General features: G+C 39.4%; 1 protein-coding gene across 1 annotated transcript; it reads right to left on the reverse strand.

Moving 5' to 3' along the window:
- Window positions 1-275: 275 nt before the first annotated feature.
- Window positions 276-10,727, reverse strand: LOC125234985. The gene is given in 9 exon segments (XM_048141420.1): window positions 276-3,875; window positions 3,959-4,183; window positions 4,394-4,848; window positions 5,118-5,286; window positions 5,620-5,654; window positions 5,657-5,752; window positions 6,166-6,276; window positions 9,802-9,933; window positions 10,587-10,727. Coding segments are annotated over 9 exon segments (3,879 nt in total). The 5' UTR covers window positions 10,681-10,727; the 3' UTR covers window positions 276-1,313.
- Between the last annotated feature and the right edge of the window lie 356 nt (window positions 10,728-11,083).

Genomic DNA, 11,083 nt, shown 5'->3' on the forward strand with positions numbered 1-11,083 from the left:
ATGTCGTTCAACCACGAGTTACTCTTCTAACAAGTTTAAAGACCAAAATTAGTCGTCGCCAACATTAAATGCCACAACCCATTGTGCTCTTACCTACAGAGGGGATTCCTTTAAGGACTATATCCCACTCCGGAGCATCCATAATATCCATATGCCAGGTACTAGGAAGCATTAGCTGCCTGACTCTTTCAATTGCTTACCTAAACTTAAATGTATTATCTGCGAGAATACATTAAAACGGTGCTATAAAATTGTAAAAGTTTGAAAGGCCATTTAGGAAATTTCATTCGCGCACACAAACATACATAGCCTCTCATTCTAAAAGCATACATCTCCAATAGGTCGGGGTAAAAATTGCAATCGCACTTTCTTGTGTTCTACTTTATTTTATTTCAAATATATATATGTAGTTTAAAAGATTCTCCTTAATATGACTCCAATCTAATGGTTGAGCAAATGTATTTTTTATTAACCACGATTGTGTCTCACCAAGACTGAGCTCAATGTATGATCAATCCAGATTTTACATATAATCACCTTCTTGAATTTCTTCACAGATTTATACCTATGCTTTATTTTCTTGCTTATGTATACCTACTTGCATAAGTTCTTAAAAACATTGGTCTGGTTTGATAGCTAGCTTTGCTACGAATCCTTTACAGTAAGAACCTAGTATTATGCCTAACCTATTTATTTTTTGCGCAATTGTTTACGTAAAAAAAAATATTAATATGAAACTTTTTTTATTTATCTTGGATTTATCCCAGATAAATGAAATAAAAATGAAATTCGATTATTATACTACCTTATTAATATTTTATCACGATCAACTTATTCGCTAAGAAATTGTTAAATAACGAAGTTGTAAAAAAAGCTAAGCAATTTAGCACCAATAATATAAATCAATACACAAGCAATTGAAGTAATTACAATTTTTGCCTAAAAATATTAAAAACGTGACAATTATTACTTCAAACAACGCACATATGTATATTATTTACTTGTATTTACTTTCACACAATTAAGTATAGGAATGAGAAGAAAACCCTGTAATGTTTACAACATCATAATAACTAGCTTATTCTATTATTGCATTGCACATCCGGCCATTTAGTTATCTACATTATACTATTCCTTATTTCTCACATTAATAAATAAATAATAACTATTAACAACTCTTAGTAGAGGTATCGTGTATCAGTACTTGTATATTTTACAAACATAAAAGTAATTTTAATTAGAAACACATTTTATACATACAGATTCATATTGCACATTATATTGCACAAAATACGTTTTATTGCATATTAATATTACTGTAAATCGTTTTTGAAATGTCTTCCACTACTTCTTGCACTTTTGTCATACGTTAACATTTTAGTGTCACTTTCTACAACATTCACTTCAGGTTTCCTATAGCTATCGAAATACACGGAATGTGTCTCTATACTTTCTGCACCTGACTCACTCCTAGCCTCATTTTCAGTGTCATCACTTTCACTGCAGCTCACTATTTTAGCTATCACCAATTTTCTTTGAATTTGTCTCGAACTAGCGGAGTCACTGCTGAGATATCCTGAGTCCTCAACGTGTTGTCCTTTTTTACGTTTCATCCTAAAAGTTTTACCAGAAGCTTCTTTGGGCTCTTTCACAAATGTGTTAGTGTTTATTGGATTACTGCTGTATCTTCGATCTGTCCGTCTTCTATTAGATATCCGACACAAATCTTTGGGCTGTCTTGCTACTACTTCATTAAATTCGACAGTTTCAATGTTTTCGTAGTCCGAGAATGGCATTTGGGCAGAAGCTCTCGTTGGACCGCTAGGATGTCCTATACTGGATTTACGAACGTTACTATTTCTAAAGCTAAGGTCTGTTGTCATATTCTTCGTAAATGTTCTCGGACTGAGGCTTCTGCCATTTAAGTTTTTTGGATGGTTTTCTTGTGGCAATCTTGCGCTTTCTACTCTCCTGGGCGGAAAGCTCGGCTGCTCATAGATTGGATGGTCATTTGCTGGTGGGAGTGGAGGCAGAATATCAGGTCTTGCTAGACTTTTCATTTGCTTTATAGTTGGCGGCGTACACTGCCGTTGTCTCTTCGAGTGCCTGAGTTCTAAAGTAAGGATACGGCCTTCCTCTGTGGCCCAGTCCGCTGCGATCTCTTCCCAGGTTTCTGACGTATCATCTAGACTCTTAGAATCATTGAATGTGGTGGGAGATAGTTTAGGACGTTCATATATATTTTTTCGGGATTCGTAATCGTTTCTTAAACTATTGAATTTGGCCGCACTAACCATTGCTTCTGATTTTTTGAACGTTCCGCTACTGCGAAGTTGAATACGTTGATTTACAGGACTACCTTCAATATCGATGTTATTGATGAGGTTCTTTCTACTGAATTGACCATTTTCATCTGTCTGTTTATATTTAGGATGTTTGCGGTCTAATGTGTCAGGTTCAAATCCATCTGATTCATGAATCTTTATGTAATTTTCAGGAGGATCTTTAACTTCAATAGTAAGACAGCCCGGTTTTTCTTCGGAGTTATTGCCTTCACGACGTAATTTTCTACTTCCCATTGAGCAATCTGATCCACTTGGTGAAGTAGGAGTACTACCAAAGTTGTAATTATTGTTAACATATACCTCGCTCACTAAACTATAGCTGTTGTTTGGACTGGTGTTGTTAGTTTCTATATTACTGACATTGTTTATTACTTTCTTGGACTCAATTATTTCATAATGATTTTGTTCAATACACACGTCTCTTTGTGGGGATGGAGTGTTGCTATTGCTCCTCGAATTCGTTTTATAAACTGCATTAGTCATTGTCAGTTCTTCTTCTAGCGGTAATGCATTGCTCAAGCTTGGACTAGCTTGAGAAGATGGTACGTCAGTGTATTCAGGTGGAGTCGCCAGCCCCTTTTTGGTAGATGTTCTCTCTAAGCTATCAGTTTCGTAGTCATTAATAGGTGGGCTTTCAGAGTTCTTTCTGGTAGCGTTGAAACTTTTATGACCAACTCTTTCTTCGTCAGAACTGTTGTGGTTGTAGGATTTGCTACAATTCTCAAGGGCTATAGCTTCATTCACCATATCAGGGAGAGAATTTTTATTAGTTATAAACTTATTTCTGTGTTGATTAGTGATAGGGTTACTTCTTAGGCTTCCGGTGCGATAGTCGCACAAACCTATTGGTCTGATGTCGTCTATTCTGGAAATCGTCTCTCCATAATAGTTCCTATTGTTATTATGTGTAATTTTATCGAATTCAGGTAAAGGTAGGTTATAGCTATATGTTCTCAAGGGTGGTTCAGATCTCACAGACATAGTTGATGTTTTTCTAGTCTTTGAATTATTTTCAGTTATATTCATATGATTGGACGCTGTAAAACTGTTTTGTTTTCTTAATTTACAATTTGTTTCCGTACTTGGAAGAGATAAGAGAGAGTTGACTAGGCCGTTCTGGTTTGTTGGTTGAAAATCATTATAGAATGATGGTTTCCCAGCAGGAATGTTTTCTAACCATTTACGAATGCTGTTTTGCTTTTCTCCTTTACTACTTAGACAGCTTGAGCATGCCGGTACGTCATATCGTATAAAGTTATGCACTTCGCTGCTATTATCCGTTTTACAACCTGGACATCCTACGCAAGATCTCTTTCTACTATTTTCTCTTTTAAGGCTGACAACGCTTCCGCTTCTTTGACTGCCTAAGCCTTGGTATATGTCTAAACTGTTTCCATGAGATGGATAGGTTTCTTCCTCTGGTATTTCATTTAGAACAGGCTGGAATCGCTTTGCTGCCATTTTATGTTTAGCGACTGCGATTACTTCTCTTATTTTAGTAAGGAATTCTAAAGCAGCGGGCGGTGGCTCCTGTAACAGAAAACGAATTTTAGTTTTTAATCTTAATTTTTTTATAGCTCCAAAATCTAAAACATATTAAAAATCATACTTACCGCCATGAGGTGAGGTTCAAAATAAGCTGGATTGAAGTAAAGCTTTCTTCTCGTAGTGCCGACTGGCCGCGCAATTTCCCGATCGTCAGTTGTTTCCACGATAGACACATGTTCGTCTGGAAGCCGTTCGATACCCGACTCGTCCCGGTGAGTCACGTCGGTGCAGCTATTTCTAATCTTCACTTCTGAATAGTGGGTATGTATAATAGCTGACGTTGTCTGATCCTGAAAAATATATACTACAGTTGAAACGTACCATAATGTTTATTACTGATTCCATAGTACGAGTATGTTTTCAGTGTTTTGTTTCATTACTCAGTTCACACTGGCATGACATTGAGCTGGCCAGATCATAGAGAAAATATGTTCTGCAATAAACCAACATAAACCCAACAAAAGTATTAGTGCTAAATAAAAAACAGTTTTTCTACTTACGTTGAACGTATGATCTTCGCTTCTAACGCTACTCTCAGCAAAGTCTTCCGAGTCCGACATAGTACTACCGGAATCGCTTGGAAAGCTATGCTTGATCTGATGAAACGATCGACTCATCCCTATCAATGGATTATTCTTAACTACACCATCATCACTATCCAAAGAACTTGGTATAGGCTGGACTCTTTCATTGTTGATCCGAACTATATCGCGTTCAGTTATGATAGAACCATTTTTATTCTTCAAACTTTTCAACCTTCTCGAACTCGCTTCGGTTGCTTCAGAGCCTTTCTTTTTTTTCCGTATGTGTAGATAGAGGAAGACTGATGCGACATAGATTAGACCAAGAAGAAGAGAGCTGATGCCGATAGCAACGTATTCTGTGACAGTTAGTCCTGATGTGGCTGTTGCTTCTGATGTCTGCGCGTTTGGAGCAAATTGGACTTCAGTTACATCTAAAACAGAGTGAATAGATTTATTTGCAATGATTTCTCGGCGTTGTTTACGTTTCTTCTAGAGTTTATAATACCTACTAAGGCTTATCTTATCTTAAGGCTTAAGGTAATACTAAGGCATTACTTTACTTTTGAGCACTGTGATCATCCGTAAAATTCATGCATGCATACATTCTCATAACACGGTCCTTTCAATCTCTTGATTCTTGATGACTTGATTGACTTAATACATTGCTATCAGTTGACTAATTTGAACAGTTCATACTTACTTGAGATTGGTTTAGGAGCAGTCCCTTGTACTCTGAAAGCGACGCAAGGCGTGAAAACCCCTCTCAAATCGAGTGGGGAGGCAGGAGCGGCGGCCACATCTCGACACAGTAAGCGCACCACCATCATTCGACCCGACATGCTCGCTCGCACGTCATCTTCGCCGCTCCACTGGAAATATTAGTTGTAATAATCAAATTTATTTGTTAGTGAGGAAGGATATTTATTATTTCCTCGCGGGAAGAGACTAAATAAACTGAATTTTTTCATCGGCTTTTAAAAACCAACGTCAATGACAATTTCGTTTTTTGTTTAATCGTTTTGCAATCTAAGGAGGAATTTCATTTTATATTCTCTATTTATAATATATGCTTGGTGTAATTTCTATAATAAAGGTAATTTTTTTACTGTCGTATTTCAGCAATTCTTCTCCCCCTTTCATGATCCGTCGATCAATGAAACGTTCGTTTTCTCGCGAAGTAATTTCATGTTTTGTTAGATTACCTGTAGAAAAGTCCGTCCCTCATCGCGAAAAGACTGAAAGGCACGTCTGCGTCTAGCGTGTTGCGAAGATCTACGAAGCCCTTTGGAGTTAGGAACTGAGCACCAGATACTGCGCAGATAGGGGTTTTGACACCTGTCGAAAATTGTTATAAGTTAAACACTTAAACTTATACACAAACTTTAAGTGTAAACATGATAAACGTGATACTTATTGGTGTTTAGTGTGGTCATTCGACATTCGAATTTAATCCCAAATATTCACCTAGGGTCCTAGAATAATACATTTTCAGCTATCATAACCGCTCTTCCATCCATTATTATTTTTGGCTATTGGGTTTATGGCTTAGGTTTTTTGGTTTACAATATTTGTTAATTCAGTAGCAATTTCTTGACAGCGGTGTTCCAGAGGTTAATGAACTTGCGTTAAAACATTGGTATCTATTGTAGAACAGTATAAGGTAAGTAATGTTCTGTTAATATTTAAGCCTGTTACGGCAGGCTAAGCTGAGTTCAACGCTTGAGCCCTGTCAAAGACTAAATCCTCACCTTGAAAGGTAATATCCCTCGACGGATGAATGATCTGTCCTTTCAGCGGGAGATACACAAACGGTATCCGCTGCACGCCCACGCCTGTTCCGAAGCTCGCCAGCGAACATTCTGGAAATAAATAAATACATTTTTCATCCTACTTGCTCAGAAACTGTCCAATTTCATGGAGGCTTATCGGGAGTTACACCTACGTAGAAAAGCCTTTTTCCCAAGGGAGAGATATATTATGAAGCTTTTAGTACCATATTCGCAGTACATTCGCATTCGCATAACATTATTTTAAAAGTCTAAATTTGATGACATTAGGTATGACGTTTAGTGCACGGTTACTTAATCAATTGTTGCCAACTTGTTGGTCCGACTCTACTCTTATAACGAACGATACATATAATAAATATAAAGCACAGAAAACATCTTTGACTCAGGAATAAATATTACCTGTGCTAATCATACAAATAAATACCCTTACGGGGACTAGAATCTAGGACCATCGGTTTTAGCAGAAACGGTCACATCACTACCCACTAACCCAGACCGGTCATCGAATGAAATGAATCCCTTCATAACAAAGGCTTTACTCGTATTCAACACATGTAATTGTCAAAGCCGATTAAGCCACCGAACTTTTTGCACTCGACTAAATATTCGCACGAAAAAATGTCACATAATCTAAAATTCTAAAGGCCCTTACGACGTTGTCTCTCGATGTTTTCATATTAAGCTTCTCATTTGTAATGGAATTAAGACTAATACCTGACCGTGCAAAAGGTAAGCTCATTTCGGAAATTCAGTATTATTAACGGTATAAATTAAAACATATATTTTACGGGTTCCGGTAAAGTTGATGCGATTACGACCTTAAATGCAGATTAAAAATATTGTTTATCGCAGGCTTTCTGAAACATTGGACAAATACTTAAAGGTTGCTATTAAAATGTCCTATAAAAACTTTACGAGTATATTTTTTTATCGTCGCGTCTTATCGTATGCACTAAAACAGAAATTCCCGAAAAGTTTGTACATTTAGATCACATCTCCGATTTTGATAAAAATTGGTAATAGGCTGATAGAGCCCATGATGCTGTGCAAGATCCACTAGGTATCCCAAAACTTTCTTTACTCTGTCGGCCTACCAATTTATCTCAAAATCGGAGACGTGATCCAAATGTACAAACTTTTCGGGAATTGCTCAAAAATTTTTTTTGAGAGAGAGGTTGGACTATTTTATTTTTCTTTTAAACTTGCAAGATTTTGAACTTCACCACACCGGCATCATTGCTATAAAAATTCTCCGATTATTCGTCAATTGAATCGCACTCAACTGTAGAACACTCCTATAAGCTTGTATTCAATTAGAGCTTAGTAAAGTAAGATCCAGATTTTCAATAGTGCTTTACTTACGGTACATGAGTTTATACTTGACAATTTGAAGGGTAACATGTTCGCTACGTCTCGATAGTGTGGGCGAACGGAACGTGTGTAATGTCTTCACATGCAACGTACGTAACAGACGTCTGATAATAGATAACACAGCGGGAGGTAACGCGCAAGTGGGACGGAACTTTCATAGGCTTAATACGTACCGTCGGGATTGTCTAAATATAGTCTATGTTGGAGGCTAAAGATAACTTTTGTGGAGCAACAGCAATACAGTAGGTACAACAGTTACGCAAGTTTGCAAAAAAAAAAAAAAAAAAAACAATATATGACTGTAGGTAGGTACAGATAAATAGGTCCTATAATACACATATTACGAGTACCGTCTAAAAATCTCTTATTTCAAGTCACTGATCTGATGTTTGGGATTGGAGCATTTATGCCTTTAAAACAGCAGTCGTGAACCAACTTAACCAAGCGCAAAGACATATGTAACTCCGTATATACAGCTACAGTCTAAGAAAAAAACGTACCTCAGGACCACATAGGAAAAGGTACGGAGGCCTAGATGGTGTTTACACCTTTGGGGGACGCTCGGCTAGATGGCGCTAATATTAATACTTATTTGACATTTTAACACATATCAAGCTAAGAATATTGTCAAAACTGAGGTTCAAAAGTTTTAAGCCTGTGTCGAGAGATGGCAGTCTTATGCCCTGTGTTTACACATTTTACTTTGACAGTAGGCAACTCTCTATAATACTTGGTCCTCTTTGAACAAGCGCCTGAAAATTAAAGTGAATACCTATTGCTTTGCTTCCTGCTTTGACTCTTTAAACAACATCATCACTGATTCACTGACCCCATTCTATTTATCCGTTTAACGTTAATTTCGACACCTGTTCGCAACGACCATGACAATGCAACAATCATAAGCACTCCATTTAAAAACCGTATATTTTACCTAAACTTATTGACTCAACGCCATCGATGGGCGAAGTGAGTTGTTACTCCAAAATTCTATGTTTGCCGGATTTTAAGAGTTCCAATGTTTGGCCAACACCTAAATGACTCGAGTATTTTGAGATGGTGAGCAAATAAGTGTCTTTGTAAAGCAAACTGTGTCTACTTAAGAAAAAGCAGGTGTCTTGGTGTTGAAGACGTGCTCGCGAGACAAGTAATATCATCTAGATGAGATGACACCAGAACGCGAATTCGATTATGACGCACTTTCTTGTTTTTTATTCGTAACTCTAGAAATTGGTGATGGTTTCAAATTTGACGTTAGCACGCTAAAATTGATATGATTTCTTTCTTAACAGTTATGAAATTTTAAATATTAACTAATCCCAACTATTCGTACCTCAGGATTATGTTGTATTACACATTTTATGTGTTCCACTAAATAAGTTCTAAAATAACTAAAACGTATAAGTCTTGATGCTCGAAAACGACTAAAGAGTAAAGGGCGGCATGTACCTGATTGTAAGGAATGTAGGTATGGACAAGGGAATAATCGCTTACAACAGAGGTCCGCCGTGTTCCTGAAACCCTGCTTAAAAGCGTCGCAACACCCCAGAGGTGCGTAGCACGTAGCACTTTGCTCTCCCCGGCCCAGGATTCGTGCTCCGCGCATTGCGTGGGTCCGCATTCTGTACCCGGACTGTATCATCATCTTCCATGGGAGCCTGGGTTCGCTTTGACAACTAATCCCAAGATTTGGCGTAGGTACTAGTTTTTACGAAAGCGACTGCCATCTGACCTTCCACCCGAAGGGTAAACTAGACCTTATTGGAATTAGTCCGGTTTCCTCACAATGTTTTACTTCACCGAAAAGCGACTGGCAAATAGCAAATGACATTTCGCACATAAATTCCGAAAAACTCATTAGTGCGAACCGGGTTCGAACCCGCGATCTCCGGAACGGAAGTCGCACGTACTTACCGCTATATGCTACCAGCGCTGTATAAACAGTATAAATTTCTGGCAAGTCGTCGACGCACAGCTCCCGGTCCTCCCTGAAGAGCGGCGCTCTATGCGGGCACGCGTCATGCTACTCATGCTCCACCCATTGAATGGGTCCGTATTCTGTACCCGGACTGTATAAACAGTATAAATACCTGGCAAGTCGTCGACGCACAGCTCCCGGTCCTCCCGAAGAGCGGCGCTCTATGCGGGCACGCGTCATGCTACTCAAGATCCACCCATTGAATGGGTCCGCATTCTGTACCCGGACTGTATAAACAGTATAAATACCTGGCAAGTCGTCGACGCACAGCTCCCGGTCCTCCCTGAAGAGCGGCGCTCGTTGAGGACACGCGCAAGTGCATGCAGCTTCTGCGGAGCGCGCGCCGTGCTCCGCGCATTGTGTTGGCCCGCATTCTACACCTGGAACATGAGAAGCAAAGGTTGATGAGTGAAATTTCAAAAGCCATAATTGCAGCCTGCCTCGAGGAGGCAAATGGTCAAAAGGAAATGGCAGACGTTTGCTGATGATGATGTGCTGTTTGTTCGAAAGCGCCCATTTGGAGGGTTCATGCCTCACAAGAGAAAATCGTAAGAGGAATACTTTGTGATCAACAAAACTAAGCTTTCGTAATTTTATTTTATACCAGTGAGCGTCGCCCGAGTCCCGGCACGCTAGCTCGCTAACGCTGGCAGCCGTGCTCACTGACGCCAGCAGCACCAGCGGCAGCATGCTAACCCGCGCCCAGCCTCGACCAATCACAGCTCAGATAGTTGTGAGCGCTTGCTAGCGCCAATTGTCGACCAATCAGAGTTGACTATAGTACTCGGTAGTTACTAGGGAGCGTGAACACGTCGCCCGTGTCCCGGCGCGCTAGCTCGCTCACGCTGGCGGCCGCGCTCGCTAGCGCCAGAATAGAATAGAATAGCTAGCTAGCGCCAGCAGCACCAGCGACAACATGCTAGCCCCTGCCCGCGCCCGGCCTCGACCAATCACAGCTCAGATGGTTACCAGTGAGCGCTCACTAGCGCCAAGTGTCGACCAATCAGAGTTGACTATAACACACGATAGTTACCAGTGAGCGTGAACACGTCGCCCGTGTCCCGGCGCGCTAGCTCGCTCACGCTGGCGGCCGCGCTCGCTAGCGCCAGCAGCACCAGCGGCAGCATGCTAGCCCCCGCCCGCGCCCGGCCATTCGACCAATCGCATTGCTCACTCCGTTTCTGTGAACAAAAATAAAACTATCATAAATACATTTTACACATAATTATCATTAGACAACAGACATAGTAAATATATAAAAATAATATTGTCATATTGATAGATACCTAGCTAAAATCCATGACACGAAATAACGTGATTTTACTCGTACCTAATGTTTTAATGCAGATAAGTATATTAACCAGTTCATTTACACTCCATAAAGTGATGCTCTATTTTATAAAAGTCTGAATATTGAATTTGTATTATTTCACACCTCATTAACATACCCCTCTCTTCAACTCTCTCATTGTTCAATGAGACTCATACTTAAATCACTTATGTTATTTTTATTCAATTTAACTAAAACTA

The sequence above is a fragment of the Leguminivora glycinivorella genome, chromosome 16 (assembly GCF_023078275.1).
Source record: "Leguminivora glycinivorella isolate SPB_JAAS2020 chromosome 16, LegGlyc_1.1, whole genome shotgun sequence".
NCBI classification, from domain to species: domain Eukaryota; kingdom Metazoa; phylum Arthropoda; class Insecta; order Lepidoptera; family Tortricidae; genus Leguminivora; species Leguminivora glycinivorella.